The sequence below is a fragment of the Archocentrus centrarchus genome, chromosome 10, assembly GCF_007364275.1.
Source record: "Archocentrus centrarchus isolate MPI-CPG fArcCen1 chromosome 10, fArcCen1, whole genome shotgun sequence".
NCBI classification, from domain to species: Eukaryota; Metazoa; Chordata; class Actinopteri; order Cichliformes; family Cichlidae; genus Archocentrus; species Archocentrus centrarchus.
In genome coordinates, this window is record NC_044355.1 from 1,692,501 (window position 1) to 1,709,954 (window position 17,454).

The 17,454-nt window shown below is 41.0% G+C and overlaps 1 protein-coding gene across 2 annotated transcripts in view; it reads left to right on the forward strand.

Moving 5' to 3' along the window:
• cplx1 (complexin 1) overlaps window positions 1-8,357 on the forward strand; it is a 61,898-nt gene extending 53,541 nt beyond the window's left edge. For both annotated transcript variants that reach the window (XM_030739146.1, XM_030739148.1), the window contains exon 4: window positions 4,839-8,357. In XM_030739146.1, the coding sequence (XP_030595006.1) occupies window positions 4,839-5,033 (195 nt within the window). In that variant the 3' untranslated portion in view covers window positions 5,034-8,357. The remainder of the gene's footprint in view (window positions 1-4,838) is intronic.
• The last annotated feature ends 9,097 nt before the right edge of the window (window positions 8,358-17,454 follow it).

The window sequence follows — 17,454 nt, forward strand, 5'->3', positions numbered from 1 at the left end:
GTAGAAATATGTGCTTTTTAGCACTTCTGTGAAACAAAGTGTGTCAGACTGTGATTGTGTCTATCTTGGTCATCTTGCTGCTGCAGTCGTAGGTATTCAGCCAGTGCAGATGTGCTGTTTTTTTCTTCTGAAAATTTATATAAACCAAAAAAAAAAAAAAAAAACCCAAAACTGCAATTCCTCAGACAGTTTCCATAGAGTAACATTAAAACTGCCCAACTGTGCAGCATTAAAATCATGGTTACGCTTTCTTTCCTGACTGTAACCCGTCATTGTCTGATGACTCTGAGCTGGACCTTCCTGCTGCCTTCGTGCTGTTTGAGCGACTGTCTGAGAAGTTTGTGCGTCAGTTTTGGGTTCATTAGTCTGTTACTTGGCATTAATATAAGCCTGTCCTCCTTTAAAAAGCAGCCTTACGCACATTTTTACGTACCTACGATACCTACTTCATGAAATTAAGTTACATTATTAACATGCTCAGTAAATATAAGACAAATACATAAATATGGATAAGCTTAAACATTAAATGGACTGGTTCCTGTATAACACTCTTCTACTCTAACACTCAAAGTGCTTCATGTAATGCACCTCATTCACACCTGTTTCAATATCTTGCCCAAGGATACTTTGGCATGCAGACTGGAGTAGCCAGGGACTGAACCATCAACCTTCTGATTAGGTGGTGACCCACTCTACCTCCTGAGCCACAGCCACATGACACAGTGGGCTGTAGTTTAGATGCCATGTCACACTATCAGGTTGCATTGTCTCCTGCCACCTGTAGGGGGCGCTCATTTTGGAAATGCTCATAGGGGTCGAATAGGAACAAACATCGTTTGCATTGGTTGAATATCAGTGCTTTGTTTGGTCTTTGCTGTCTTTAACAGTGTGACCTCTTAAAGGTCATAAATCACGGGGAAAAAATTTGAGCTAATTTGATGTTTTTAAAAATAATGCGAGCAGTACTTTGTTAAACCCAAAATCATATTAGTTCTATGGTGTGTTTTAACCCTCGGCGCTCTGATTGGGTTTGTTTTCTTGAAATTACCGGATGCAGATTCTTCAAACATTCTCAGCTGTGGAGTGTTCAGTGGGATTTTCTTGTCTCAGTGGTCCTTTTTTACATCACCATGATAACCCCATCTTTAGTCAATTCTAATGTAATGTTTCATTAAGTTGTAGTGAGCTATTAAATGATCGAAGTGTCTGCAGCTTGCAGGAGTACCCTTGACACTGCTAATGAGGCTTTGGATATTTGACTTGAATGCTCTTTGAGAGCTCCCAGGATGACTAAAACTTTTCTAAGTGTAGCTCTTGTAAAACTGTGTTTGGAGTTTGGGGATCAACTCCAAACTCTGCTGAGTCCCAGCACTTTTCTTTCTTTCTTTCTTTCTTTTGAAACAATAGTGGAAAAGAGGCGAAAAAGAACGAGATATGACAGGATATCTTTGGCAAGTGTTTGATTATAGCAAGTGGAGAGGGGCTGACTAAGCGTGACTGAGTTTGTTTCAGCTGACGCAAGTCTTTGTTTCTGTGGAACAAGTCTGAGAAGAGAGAGAGACTGAGCGAGGCAGACGGCCTGAGACGGAGCACCGAGGAGGGGAGGCGCAGAACAAACAGTGGGAACAGAGGGAGCTATAGAAGAGATCTACATCAAGCAATTACACCAATGTTTTTCCTGTCATGAAGCCAGATGAAGCTTTTCTTAGGTGCTGAACTAAGACATCCCCTCCCACCCAATCTGGATACTTTGTTTCTCTATCTTGCACAATTTTAAGATTCATTGCTTAAGTTTTATACATGGGTATTCCCACATTTGCAAGCTGCAGCAAATGCAGTGTGTTTAATATAATTTTTTGGCTTGAATTTGTGATAATCTACAACTTATTGTAAACAACTCTGTCATTACAGCTGTCTGCAATTAAAGAGACATCTAGGCTCAATTGTACTGTTAAAGACACTGGAAAGCATCCTCTATAAAACAGCAACTACATCCACCTCCCACTGGACCTTTGACAGGCCCTTTGGAGCCTGGAGGGGCGGCAGGGGAGCGAATCAAATGTTGACTGCAGTTTGTGTTCAATATTATTTTATTTTATTATTTTGCTTTGCTTAGTTTTCACTGACTTCCAGTAAAAACTTAGTTTTAGGCAACAAAAACTACTTGGGAAAAAAACTGTGGCTTACATTACCCAGTGTACTCAAGGGACCTTTCACAAGCATGTACACATGATGAGCTGTGAGTGAGATCCACTTAACTATAGCCATTAAATGTTGTGCCGCTGCATCGATGTCGAGCACCAGCTTGTGCGTATCTTTGAGATTCAATTCAATTCAATTTTATTTATACAGCACGAAATCACACCAAACAGTCGCTTTATATTGTAGGTAAAGACCCTACAATAATACAGACTGTTAAAACGACCCCCTATGAGCAGCACTTGGTGACAGTAGGAAGGAAAAAACTCCCTTTTAACAGAAGAAACCTCCAGCTGAACCATATGATATGACATGTGGGGTATGTCAGAAATGCACTGACTTAATTGGAAAATAATATCTAAAATCCTTCTTGGCAAATCAACATCAGTAAACATGAATCTGTCGGTATGTGTTGGCCCTGCGATGGACGGGAACCTGTCCACGGTGTACCCCGACGCTTTCCCTGTGATACCTGGTGTAGGCCCCACCCTATTCAACCCTGAAATAGTCCAATAAAACCCTCTCATCATGGGAACTGTTCTAAGTAGGCTGTTGGTTTAGAGACCAGTTCATGTTAGATAATCTGACCTCCATCCTGACCGGCTCCTTCAAGTCCAGCATTAAGGAAAATGTTAGAGCAGAAAAAGACCACCGGCCGGCACCGAGCTGCCGATCTTTGTCAGCGTGCCGACTCTGTTGTAACAATGAAAACAATTCAGCCCTTTGATGTGCATTTATTTTTAATGACCTCGTTTCATTTTTTAACTTGTCATCAAGTCTTTGAGGCTCAAACGTCAAAGAGACTTCCCTTGGGGTGTTTCTTGAAAAACATTAAATCTTACAAAAGAGCGGTTTAGTCATGACAGCAAATATTATTGAATTAATGACCTGCAAACATTTGTGCTGCAGAAAACCCAAAAATATTTAAAGCCACGGTATTTGAAAGAAATGTCCCGTTTGCCTCAGCCGTGCAGCTCTGCTCCACAAACACACCCACTGATGCCCCCGTGCACCTCTCTGCAGTGGAAATGGACACTACGACTCCTCTAAGATATTTACTGCCACAGAATCACATTAGTGTGTGCCTGGCAAAGCAGTCAAGAGGTCATGGAGGAGTGCAGCTCATTTTCCACTTCTCTGCCTCGAGATCAACCATCACTCGGCCTGCTGACCTCCCTGTGCTCTGCAACCTTTTCCTTGCAGTCCAGCTGGATTGATTTTTGCCCAGTCGACCACCACAAGTACACAAAATGCACCGTGCTGGACATGATCCTCAGGTTTAATGCCGAAATTGAGGTCATGATCCTGGTTTCCCAATCCCAACAAATTCAGCCCACCCATCTATTTTGAATTTGTAAAATCTTCAGGTTCAACTGCGGTGCTCGAACTAACAAGCTGCATTAGTGAGAAATGATTTCACTCTGTCCACATTTATTTGCTTTGTGTTATGTTCACACTGTTTTGTTATTTCTTAGCACATCAACCTTAAAGTTACTTCCACACTAACTTTCATGCACAGACAGTACGACTGCAGGAGTTAGCAGTGGAACGTATTTCCCAGCTGATATCTTTAATGCTTTAAAAAGCTTGTTGTTCTCCAAACACACTCTTGATTTAGTGGTAGTCTCAAAAAATTGGCTTTTAGAAGCAAACGATGTCCAGAGCCCCTGCTGAGTGCCTCTGCCTCTGTAATTGGTACATAAAATATCCAGGAAGGTTAAATTAGAGCCAGCAGCAGTTAAAGCGTCCATGCACACCAACAAAAACTCAAACAATGAAAAACCACCCTAAATTTCTTTCTACACCTAATCGCAGAAATGGGTTCCAACCTAAAAGGTTGCTGCATACAGTACGTTATGGTCATCTTAATGTGGGCGGAGCCTGAAGCTAAGCCGTGCAAATGAAGGAACTCGCTTTACTTTATAAGGATACTAATTGCTTTCCAGTGCTTGAAATATTCATGTCTTCATGTTTCTATATTTAGAGCAGAAATGGATATTCTGAAGTGACTCCGAGTTTCTCTGGAAGCCTCGTCACCGGCGTTAAAGCAAACTTTAAGGAGCTGCAGAAACATCAGACTCTGAGCGACTGCAGATCTTTATGATCAGAATCTTTATGATCAGGATCTTTCTGATCAGGATCTTTATGATCAGGAGTTTGGGGGTGGTGTGGTAGTCAGTGAGGACGCTGTCCTGTGGAAGAATTTCAGTGGCTTATTGGTTTCACATTCACTCGTTTTTTTACTCATTGCTTGGTAACGTTTAAGCAAAACAAGTTACTTTTTTATGTGCAGACACTAATAAATAAACAATAAAAGAACTGGCTGTATGTGTCAATGTTACAGTAAAAATTTAGGCACAAAAGCAGCTCAGTTTTAGGGAAAAGGAATGAATCTGGGTATAAAAACAGTACTCTTTCATTACGGTAACAAAATTAAGCAGTTAAAAGAAATAACACCGACTTCCTGAACCAGGAGCCGTGTTACAATTTATCTTCCATCTGTCTGCTCCGACCTCCTCCCTAAACAGACTTTGTGGCGTTATTGTAACATCCATCTTCCATCTCTCATGGTTACTACAACCTTTAGAGGACATTCATGTGATAACCCACTCTCTTTTTTCCCCCCTTTTTTTGTCCAGTATGGCATCAAGAAGAAAGAGGAGAAGGAGGCTGAAGCAGCAGCTGCTATGGAGCAGGCCTCCGAGGGTAGCCTCACCCGCCCGAAAAAAGCAGTTCCCACCGGCTGTGGCGACGAGGAGGAAGAGGAGAGCATCGTGGATACGGTCATGAAATTCATCCCCGCACCACTCATGGATATGTTCAATAAAAAGTAACAGTGTTCTGGGCGAAAAATGGTTAACTTCTTACAATGTTCATCTGATCAATGCTGTACCACCCTGCCCCCCCCTCCGAGCTGCAGCCACACCTCTCTTCACCTCCCTCCCACCCCTTCTAAGTGTCCCGGAGTTACAACATGCTGTGATTTTGACCTTAAATTAAACTATCTGATCTCAGACAGTGATTCATACTTTTTAATATCAAACAGAGATCTTCCTTGATGATTATTATCCTGTTTTAAAAAGTATGCAACACCCACACAGATCGAATATCTGTACTTAAGGCAAACTGACGCCATGTTTCCAACATGCCCGGCACTTAGAACACAGCCAGAATCACCATCATCCACCCTTTTTGTTTGTAAATAGCCTCGGTTATATAAAAAGAGTACTATATATGAGTGAAATATGACGTATAACAAGATAACTAAGAGTATAAGCCATATTTTTAACTTGTAAGAAATTATCCAAATCATATCAAAATCAAATTGAATTGTCCTGTTATGTTCTTGCTAATATTTGATACATACATTGTATATAAACTCTCATTTTTATTGGTTCTTCATTGTTAGGCTCCGCCCCATGAACTGTCCTCATGTTCTCATTGGTTTATGGTGAATGTGTAATACGAACACCGTCTGTAAACCTTAAACGTGAAGGAATTTAGTTGAAATTTGTTTTGGGTTATTTTTTAAGCATGCAGTAAACTGTTGTGACGTGCATATATGGATACATTTCCTTTGTTACGATGAAGCTAAATACACTGAAATTTGAGGCAATAACTGGTTTTCCATTTTGATTTGGTTCACATCTCATCCTGTACAGTGAGCAGCAGCTGACTTTGTGTCTAAAACGTTCTTCCATGGAGGAAACTGTAAATGTTCTCCATAAACAGTAGGATAAAACTCTTAAAATTCTATAAATTCACTGGTTACATATTCTTGAATTTAAAAGTTTTCTTCCGTCTTTGGTGTCGCTCACTCTCCTTTTTGAAGTAGGAAATGTAAAAGTTTGGCCAGGCTAGCTCATTTTGAATCGTAACATTTTCATTATTTTATATCTAAAGAGAAACTTCCCAAACACAATGATGTTGTGAATACACAACATGTGAACAGACAGTGACAATAGTGCAATATATTGTTCGAGATGAAGTTGTCTTGTGTGCGTTGGTTTGACTGATGGGAGTGAAGTCCCAAATCAGCAATAACAGACAATCTTCATTGTTGTGTGTTTAAAGTTAATCCTCAATGTTAGTCAGTGACAGGAGTGTCTCAGCTGCAGTAACAGTGACGCCGTCGTAGGTCAGACATATATGATTAAAGCAAAGAGATGATTTACTGAATGTTGGGAACATGGAGCATCCAGGATTTGTGTGTAAACTTACAAAGAGGCAGATGGAGGTGCACAAATCAAAGCTTCGAGCCACACGTTAAACTCCACCATCGCACAAGAGCAAACACTTACCCGCCCTGCAGAGTTTACTCGGCCTTTCAGGGGGCTGTACAGGCTCACATTTAAAGAGAAGGAAGGAATCAGCTTTTTCTGCCTTTTTAAAAGATTTCTCCACCATTCCCCGCGTCTCGTTAAACATTCCAGATATTTCAGACATTCCACCAGACTCGAGCTGGTAACACATGAACGTAGATTCACACTGCACCTCAGTAAATGCCTTTTCAGCCCACAAGTGCATCACAGTGAATAACTTCAATTTGATGCTGTTATAACCCCAAAAACTGATGCTACAGTGAATCAAATTCACACTTAAAAAAAAAAAAAAAAATGACTGCAGAGTTATTTTAGCTGCCGTGTAGGAAAATCCCGCGTGAAGTCGAGGGGAAATCATAAATGTGCTGTTTGCAGTGATCAGTTAAATCTTGTGACACATTTAGTTGGAAAGTCCTTTAGTGATCCACAGTAGCTGTAGGGGTTTGGAAACCAGCTGTTTTGCCACATTATGACTGTTTTTATTAAGCTAGTTAAACATGAAGCGACACTGATTCTGCTTTCCTGTAATTCTGTGGCGTAGACAAAGGGAAACTTAGCTTCTCTCTGTGTTTTGTGAGCTGTGTAATCATAGTCTATACACACACACACACTTATATATATGCTGAATATGTTAAAAACAACAACAAAAAAAAAAAAAACATGGCACGGTGTGGTAAGGTCCCCTGTAGAGCACATTTATTGGACTTCCTGTGATTTTATCGTGTCTGTAAACTGCCTTTGCCAGCCTCTGTTCCAACAGTGTGTTAGCAGTTAGAAGCCAGTAAGTGTTTCTTTCATGCACTCGAATCCATCATCGCAGCAGTTCTTCAGTCAAACCAAAGAATAGTGGTGGTAGTGTCAGACTTACACAAGGGGTGTCATTCCTATTAAGTTACTGCATATCTGATTTATTTTGAAATTCTCAGGTATTCTGGTTACGTTTTTATTGAAGTTAACCATAACTAGCCTTCACCTAGTGTCTCATTAGCTTCTTGGCTAAAGAATTTATTATTTTCATTGCTAGTGGTTTATAGCTACAACCTTTATTTATGAGTCATATTTCTGTTTTTTGGCCCAAAAACAATCTCGACAGCTACGATTACTGCCCCTGTAAAGGACTCCCAGCGACACCTTAGCAAACATCGTCAGCGTGCGCACTCTTTCAGGCTACCAGTGAGTCTTTCAGATCAGCCTTCGCTTCTCATCTGCTGACGCCATCATAAACTCATCTCCCATCATCTTGTAAATGTCAGCTGATTGCGCTCCAAATGGCTTTTTGATCACTGCCGAAACAAACTGCCCGAGTCATGCGTAATCAGTATCCTGTGTCAGAACCCCGGTCAGTCATTTGTGCCGCTCATACAGCCATTAATAGAATTAAAAAGCTGCCTGTGAAACATGGCACAAAAAAAGAGAAAAAAAAACTCCTGTGATGTGACTTGAATGTAACCGTCTGACGTTTCTGTCTCTTTTCTGTACTTGTTGAGAAGATTCTTAGTCTGGTGCAGTATTTTTTCTTTCCTGTCTGTAGCTGGTCCTGTCCTCTGGTGCTTGGTATTTTCAGAAAAAACAAAAAAAAAAAAGTTCATTTGGTGTAATTTTTTTGTACTGCAAAATCTTCTCACCCCCCCCCTTTGTTGACCAACATGTATGCATGCTTATGGTGTGCGATGTAGGCAAGGTTGTTGATATAATCGTTCTGTGTCCTCTCTGTGTTTCAAAGCTCCACCTGTTAGCCTCACTGCATGCCATTTTAGACGAATACTTCAGTCTGTAACTTTCCTGCAAAAATGGAATCACCGCACACTGAGAATAAAGTGATTTCATATAATTTTTCATCGTCTTGTGTTTCTGCATTCAGATAGTTCTGCAGCAAGTCTTCGGCTCCCTCTGTGAACAATTAAGAAGAGAGAAAAAACTAATATATGAAGGAATGACAGAGTGATGTAGTGTATTTCTGGGAGGTGGGATCATCCCTCACGGATCCTAAGTATGTGCAAAGACCTTTAATGTATTTCCCATGTTGCTGTGTGTGTCAGTCACTCCTGTTTGTCATCTCCACATGACTGTTGTGCATTTTTTACTTTACATTTTTTTTCTCAAAAGGAATTTCAGCATCTATTCAATAAAAGCGAAAAGGGCTGTAAACAGAATGCAGTGTGTCGTTCAAATCGTGATTGGAGGGAGACCTGACATGTGATCGTGTCACAGTGAGTATATAGACATCAAAGAGATGCAAACAGCACTGTGTGCCATAAGTGGGTGTGTGATATGGGTATGAGCGAACCTCTTACATCAAACAAATCGACGATAACGGAGGGACGCCGCGGAGGGATCGGGGGATGACGTTTGCTGCGGCTTCAGTTTGAGAGCTGAAAGTGAAACAAAATGAATCAGTTTATTGCTTATCTCATGATTTTAGATGTTTAAAAGAAGTTCATCCAAAAGGCTTCGCGCATCACCTTTTAGCATTTCCTGTGCAAAGCCTGTCATTCATTTACCTCCCACTCTGTAACGGTGCGCCGGCATTCTTCATCCTTCTCTGTGCGTTTCACACACTCGCAGCCTTTGTCAAGAATAACAAACACATTAATGTATCCAGTTGCTCTGTTGGCACATAAATAATAGTATTTTCACTTGTCTGATGCGTCAGGCAATTTGGTTGCATTCTGTTGCACTTCAGAAACCACATGTGGTTTGCAGAGCACATGGGGGGGGGGGGGGGGGGGGGGGGGGGGGGTGTCTGTCTGTTCCAACAGATGTTGAGCGATTTATGCTCTGCCAGCTCTTCACGCATAAACACTCCCACCGACAGGTCGTTATTATTAGCATTTAAGACTGCGTTAGAAGCTGTATATTACTTATATTAAGATTAACAACTAAATACAATCTGAACATTTGTGCATATAAAAAGTACTGAATGCCAAAAATTTATTCAAAATAAGCTTTGCGCATTTTATCCATGCATAAATCCCTCTGATTTATAAGTTTGTTTTGTAAATTCAAAAACACTTTTTGTGTATTTTTAAAATGTCATGAATAAAGTTAAACATGGTGAACAGTGTCTGCTGTTACAGACACACTAACATACCAGTGAAAAGTTTTCCCACCCATGTCTGCAGGATGGTCCGAATCCACGCATTACACTAATTTATAACCTTTAAAGTTACAAACAAATATAACGATGGCATAAACGGAGTATTTTGGAGCTTCTTCCAGAGTCACAGAACACATTAAGCAGCACGTAATCAGAGTTGTGTTAATCTGGTAAACTGGATTTTATTAGTAAAATAAGTGGAGAGCGTCTCTCTGAGGTGGAGCACTAGCCCTGGTGCACCGGTGCTGATGTAAACTGTGACCTGCAGATTTGTCCAAATTTCCAAGTATTTCCAAGAAAGAGGTGTTTGATCATAATCACATGATGTTTGTGATGTTTTAGATCTATAGGTCAAAGTATCAAAGATGGTCTTTTTCTTTTTCTGCTGCATGAAACTTCAGCTTTAAGCTTTAAGCCCCATTCTCAGTCTGGATGTCGGTTATATTTGAACTCAAGCCCATTCGTTCTGATTGTAGCCAGACTGGAGGCTGCTAAATTACTACTGAGCTCCCGGCTGGCTAGTTTAGCTAAATGAAATCTGAACAGGTTTCCTCTTTCCCTTCACTCAAAGTTTTACTGAATTAAAACACACCTCGAACCACCAACACGTGTCTTTGTGTGTGCCATCCTGTTCACGCGGTCTGCAGACTGCAGCGCCTCCGATGGTTTCAACCACTTCAGACTTCTGAGCACACACGAGGGTCTCAGCTCAGCAATGAAAGTCCATAAGTCTCCCTGCAGGAAATGGAGGTATAAATCAATTCCATTAGCATTCATGTTCTGAGGTAGCTTTTTCAAATCGAGCAGCCTTTGTGCCCTCTGAGCGGCACTTAGGCAGCAGGAGAGCCGCGGCTCCATCGGTGTCCTGTAGGCATGCAACAGTCAATGTCAATTAACTGCTTTCCACTGGGCACCGACTCCTGGCTCCACAGCATTCACACTGAAACTGGAATCTGATTTTGTTCTCTTTTATGAAAAATTACACGAGAAAATGGACAGAACTGCAGTAATTAGTGGGAGTCTGACTGTGATATAATAAAGACACGATTCTGAATATTTGTCACAGTTAAAATATTTCAGATCAAACTAATGTGAATATTACTCAAAGATAACTGAGTAAATACAAAATGCAGTTTTAAAATGATGATGTCATTCATTAACCCTTTAACGGAACTGAGACAGCTGATGAAACCAACTTTGAATTATCGTAATTACACGACCGTCCTATCGGAAAAATTCAAACCGTTTCTGAAAGATGAGAAATTGCACTACATTTGGTGTTAAAGGGTTAGTCCATTAAAAATATATAAAAATTTGCTGTTCATAACATGATTAGGTTTAGGGGGCAGTTACCTTTTCACACAGGAGCATTAATTCTAAGTCTATGAGAATGCATCAGTTTAATCACCGTATATTTATGACTGTACCTTTAACAATGGTGCATATCAAGAAAACATATGAATTATTCTGGGTACAGTCAGTTGTCATCAGCATGTTGGATCCATGAATGGTATATTATAATAAAACATTCTTACAGCCGGTGAGACAGTCGGAGCGTCTCCTGGTCAGCAGTGGTGAGAGCTTATAAAGAAGTGAGAAGGAACAAAGCATGCTGGGAATTACAGACTTACAGGCTCTGCAGTTGATATCTGTGTATGAGATCCCAAAGATTTTGTATAATCGGTGCTTCTGGCAGCAAGAGAAACACCAGCAGCTGCTCTCAGTGCATAAAGCTGCAAAGTTGCTCCTTACGTTATCAATATGATCACATGACACATCTCCAGTAAGTAAAAGTAATGTGTCCTTAACCCTTTAATGCCAAATCTGTCATTTTTGATGCATGAGCTGTTTTTAAGCAATAAACTGCAAATGTGATGCAAATTAAAATTCATATGTGCAAATTATTATTATTATTACTCCATTTTCTGCCAGTTATTTCATGGTTCGGGCTTGACGGGGTTAAGGTTCGGTCTCAGGTGTGTGGACAGCAGGAAACAGCAGTGCGTGTCTTTGCTGGTGTAGATGGAAATCAGCAGTGAAACGTACAGTGTGTGTTCACTGCGGCAGGATTTCTGTACAGCAAAACCAAAACACAGAAACAGGCAATCACCCTGAAAAAGGTTTGTTTGTTTCAACTAAATCCAAATGGACACACTGCTCCGAAAAGATAAGCTGCTGACTCCTCTGATTTGCATATGGTGATTATGTATATGCAAATTAACTCCTGGGAAGTAGATGTGATTCACTATGTCTATGAAAACCCCTCACTCTCCACTGTTCAGCCCTGTATCCAGTGGACTTAGATGGGTATCAGTGGCTTCGACTGGGGACGCTCTGATTGACAAGTCCACTGACATGAGATTGCAGCGGCCGCCGCGGCTCGGATGAAGCTATAATAGGTCCATTTAATGAAAAAAGCAGCCCAGAGACCTTCCCCACCCATATCAGCAGCAGACAAGGGAGCTGCATTTTTATCCACCTTGGTGACAAGAGGTGGGACGTATTATAAGGCGTTTAATTTAAGTACAGGACTCCAAGGGAACAATCTTCCATTTCACCGTGTTAAAAGGAGCAGACAAATGTGCTGAAAAGGATTAAAAAAGTTCAGTTAAAGAGCACTCCTGACCTCAATTAATGAGCATTTCTCCTCTGAGTATGAGGTGCTACACAGCTGACATGTGATGTCATGTAGTCTCTGCCACTCTTCCTCGAAACCTCATGCGAGCCGACCTGCATTAAAACTTCCTCTATCTAGAAATAGAAGATGGAGACTGGGAATATGAATACTGCATGCAGGTAAACAGGATGTTTTCCTTCTTCTATAAATACCACAGTGCTTCAGTGACGTCTCCTTCCGGGAATCTGTCAGTCTGAAGTGCTGCTGCTCCTGTCTCAGAAAAAACAGCATTCACACTGGGACAGCTGCTGTAGATTCAGGATTATCGTACTTCATGGTTATTCTGCTTTTAGAGCATTTAGTAAACACAGTATCGCCTAACACAACTCATAGTTTTTCCATTAGTTTCACTCCTCTCTATGTATTCAATCAAGATCATTCTGGTTTTTCTTAATCTTTCATGCTTTTTGTTCACTTGCCTGGAGTCTGTAACTGTTTCCCACCTGTCCTGGCAGTCCTGCAGGTGTTCACCTGGTGGACAGAGCCAGCTGACATCAGCCTTTGGTTGGAGATGTACTCACTTGTCTCTCTCCTTTGAGCACTTTGGCCGCCTCCATGATGATTTTTGGATCTGTAAGTGACCAGTCAGCTGCATCTGTATGGGTGCATCTCACAGAGAGAGATTCCTGTTAATCATTGCTAAGTAATCCAAATAAAATCCTAGAATTTCACTCACCAAATCTGGGATACAAACTTCCTGTTAGTGATATTAACCACACACCAAGCTGCATTAGCTGTCAGATAACAGCATTCGAAATAAAAATCTCCTGACTTTTTGTCAGCAGATTAGACATGTGACCTGCACACACTCAACAATAAACCGCCTGAACAACAACAACAACAACAACAACAATCACACTTTCGCTCTGATAAACAGTTTGATTACATTCTCACAGAGTAGGAGTGTTTATTCACTGACTGAGTCCAACGATGCTAAAGCCACTTCAAAGAAAGTTTCACAAACACTGGCTAACAGCAGCTAACAGCAGCTAGCAGCAGCTAGCAGCAGCGCTTACTGACCAAAAAGTTCAGCATATCCTCGACCCCCCCCCAGCATCGCTGTCATCAGACAGAAGTGAGCTTCTCTGACTCATCGACTCGTATCGGACTACTTTCACAAAGTTTTACAGCCTCCTCAAACAGACGTGGAATAATTACAGCTGAGGTAGACGGTGGACTCCCTACACTCACTACAGAGCAGCAGCAGCCAGATTTGTTTGTCCTGCAGTGGCCACCGTAGCTACAATTATGTGTCGAGAAGTGTTTATATAAAAAATACACCACATGCATGGTGAAAGGTACATGTATTTTAGAACATTATTACAGATTCATGACTTTTAAGACCATTACAATATATACATTATAACTTTATACAACATTGGGCCATTTCCTGAAGACCACATGTTTCTGAACCTCACTGAGGCACGGGATGGGCGTCATACATAAAGTGTGGGAAAGGGTGAGTGCTGTCTGAAGTCACCACTACTGTACATAACCGGTTTTTGACCCTCGCCCTTTACATACATCAAAGTCTTTACAGCTTGGAAATTGTAACTGAAAAAAGCCCATCTGAAGGTCTGAATTCATGTGATGTGGAGATGGTTTCTGATGAGCAGACTGGGAGGACCCAGCAGACTTCTGTTTCTGATTAAAACTGGAACTATGATACACTGAGTGAACATGGAAATTATGGCCCATTGCAGCAGAGACAGGACCAGTTTGAAGGCAGCAAGAGACTGATTGATATTGGTCAAAGCGCAAAGTGTGAGTGGGCGTACCTTTTGGATAGTGTTTATAAGTGAGCATTAAGATCATCATAATTCATTCATTGTATTTACTTCATTGTTGGCATCCTTAGTTGTGTTCTGCTTTTGCATTTTGATGCTGCTTCTAGGGTCAGAAATTTTCGTTTAGTGTCTTTTAAAAATATTTGACACAGTTTGTCTTGGTTGCTGCCATCTTCTCAAACACTATATTACATCTCATGTTCATAAAGAAGCCAGCCGGTGGAGCACAGCATCAGAGGCCTGGTCTAGCTTCCTCAGTAGACTCTCACTTCCTTTCAAACGTGATGCAGGAACTATAGCAGTACATTTAGCTGAGCTCAATCTGAAACCTCACTTCCCAGAAACTGCTTTTTTGGATTAAGCTCTGCTGAGCTGCAAAATTGAACTGCCAGTCGTCTATGGAAATTTGATAACAGAGGGTAATGCTCTGAGCCTGATGTCTGAATTCTGACTCTGAAGTAACTGCGGCAGAGAGCGCCGTAAGGTAAATCACCCTCTGTGTGGCCATCAGTGGGCTGGCAGTGCAGTAAAGGTGGAAATTGGACCATGAGATGAAGATTGCACAGGTCTCCGGTCAAAAACTGTAATATCTTGTTACTAAACTGTTTGATGAAGCATCTGGAACGCCTCAGTCCGAGTTCCCTTGTTGCATCTTGGAGTCCACTCACATTTTCTCTCATCCAGGCCTTAGATGGCTCTTTGATCCATCCAGAAAACCAATTACATATAGCAGACAGCCTAATTGACTCCAATTTAATTTAAGACATTCATTTGTTCCACCGTCGAGAGATGGGCTAAGATTTATGCAGAAGAGGCCGTGAGATGCGCTGCTTTGAAATTGAAATGCTGGCTTTTGTATAAGAGGAACCAGCGGGCAGCTCATGATCTTCAGTCTGAAGCCAGTGACTTAAAATGCAGGTCGTTTAATTTGAGATCCTTGTCAGTGTCGGATATTTGAAGAGATTTATGCGGTTAAAATGCAGATTCCCAATTACTTAATGCAGCAGAGCTCTGCTTTATATGGTTAACTCCACATTTTAACACTGAAATCCAGCGTTTCATCTTTAATGCTCTGTGGCTGGAAGTCTGAATAAAAGGCTTTCATTTTCCACAGAGCACCAATTCTATTTAAAAGTTTAATTATCTGAATGATCTATTATTTCATTTTCTTATTTATATGTGGACTCATATCCAAAAAAACATTTAACCTATTTTTATTAATGGACAATTTTTTTATGGCCTCTTTTCTTTGAAATCAGATATCTGAGTTTAAACCAGGACAGTCCACTTACAGTTAGCGACCACTCCAAATGTTCCCGTTGGAGATGGGACACCTGGATGTTTTTGGTATCATTGTGGCACATTCCTTATCTCTGACTCCATATTTATGTTTCGCTCCAGCAAGAATAAACTGACCAAAGGTGGCAAAGATGGCTGTGCTGATGTTTACAGGACTTTTGGGGGCAGTTGGGTGGATTTTCTGACCCAGAAATCACAGAGCTGATTAAATGGTGCCACCATGAGTCTAAAATAGTCTCCGTTCACACATCTGTGACGTGCAGCGGCTAAACTCGTCTTAAACTATGTTTATCATTCACTGGGAGTTGATAAAGTCCACAGAAGTAATTTTTCTTCAGTGAAAACTGAAGTTAGAATCGTGACATGCCTTTTCATTAAACATATTCAAATATGCATGCAGTGATATTAGAAGGCGCAGATGAGACTGCTCATTAAGCCGCACAGCGTGAGGGTGCTTAAGTGTGCCTAAAACACAGTTTCCTCAGCTGATCATGACAGTAGATTCTCACAGCTTAAATCTAAAAATAGAAACAGAGATGAGACCAGGTGAGCACAGCACCAAATTATTTAGTGAACTTCTATGTCAGTTATATGATGGAGGGCTAGCAAGAGCAAACAACCTGTCGCTAATGTACTGAAATAGAGATATGATAAAAAATGAACATGGGACACTTGAAAATGAGGATTAAGGAACCCACGCTTCAATTTCACGTAATAAGTAATGTTTTAATCAGTCTCCAGTAATGTGAATGGTTTAAAAATGGTTTTAATACCTGCAATGTTTCAGCAAGAAATTAGCAAACTTTCAGAGCCCTGAACTGTCAAACTGGGAACTTTATCTACTTCTGCGTTCGCTCGCTTTAAGTTTTGCTTTTACTCATAATTCTTAGGAGCTTGCCTCACTTCACGTTTCGTGTTTTCTTGTATTATTTAGAGTTTCCTTGCATCAGTTCTCTCTGATCTGTAGAAAATGGCAGCACATGTAGGGGTGTGCTCCACTGTGGCTGCTCGGGAGTGATCAGCTCGATGGGAAACTGCAGGAGCTAATTCACTCAGTTTCTTATTCAGTGATACTGAGGCAGATTAAGACAGGATTTGGGCTTCAGCTGTGATTATGACTGCAAACCTCATGTGCTTTTATTAAAGGTAAATCAGATAGCAGCAGCACAGGCTCAAATCCTGTTTCTGAGCTAATGTTAACATTTGGAGCAGGAAAGAGTAGTTCGTATAGCTACCACAGCCATGCGCGTACCAACACACAGATCATTCAGCCAGAAGCAGCTGCAGGACGAGCATTAACGATGTTCTCAGCTCGAACCAGCACAGCCAGGCAGCGCTGCAGCTGCGCTCACAGCCATTGGCTGTGCATTGTATAAGCTGTCTGTAAGGAGGAAACAGGAAATGCATAATGTAAAGTTAAGCATACTTAATGCCTGCAAAGTTTTTGCCTGAAACTGCTTTAAACTTTGCTTTTTATTTTCTAAAGGACTCAGTTAACACAGACGTGCACATGGTTTTCTTTGAAAAATGAAAAAAATCGATATGCTCGATTTGTAACAGAACAAAGAGTCTATTTAAACTGAAGTTCAGCTAAGTTAGAGTTTTTGAGACATGGATTTCTTACCTCTATATTTACCTGTTTATTTTATTACTTTCTACAAAAACTCAAGTGGAGAGGTTCGCAATCAAACGACTGCACATTCATGATGTGAATCTCCTGTTTCACTGCTTCCCAGAGATGCTGAGTTGGACTGAGTTTCAGTGACTGTGGAGGTTTGAGATGATTTGAAGTTTGAGACATGGAACATTATCCTGTTAAAAACATCCATCAGAGGACGGATACACTGTGGTCATAAAGAGATGGGCATGATCAGCATCAATACTCAGGAACACTTTGACATTTAAATGATTCTCATGTGGTACTAACACACCATTACACCACCACCCGCACCAGCCTGGACCGCTGATCTAAGGCAGGATGCGTCCATACCTTTATGCTATTTCAACTATATTCTGACCCACCACCCAAATGTTGCAGCATAAATTGAGATTAATCAGACCAGCCAACGTCTT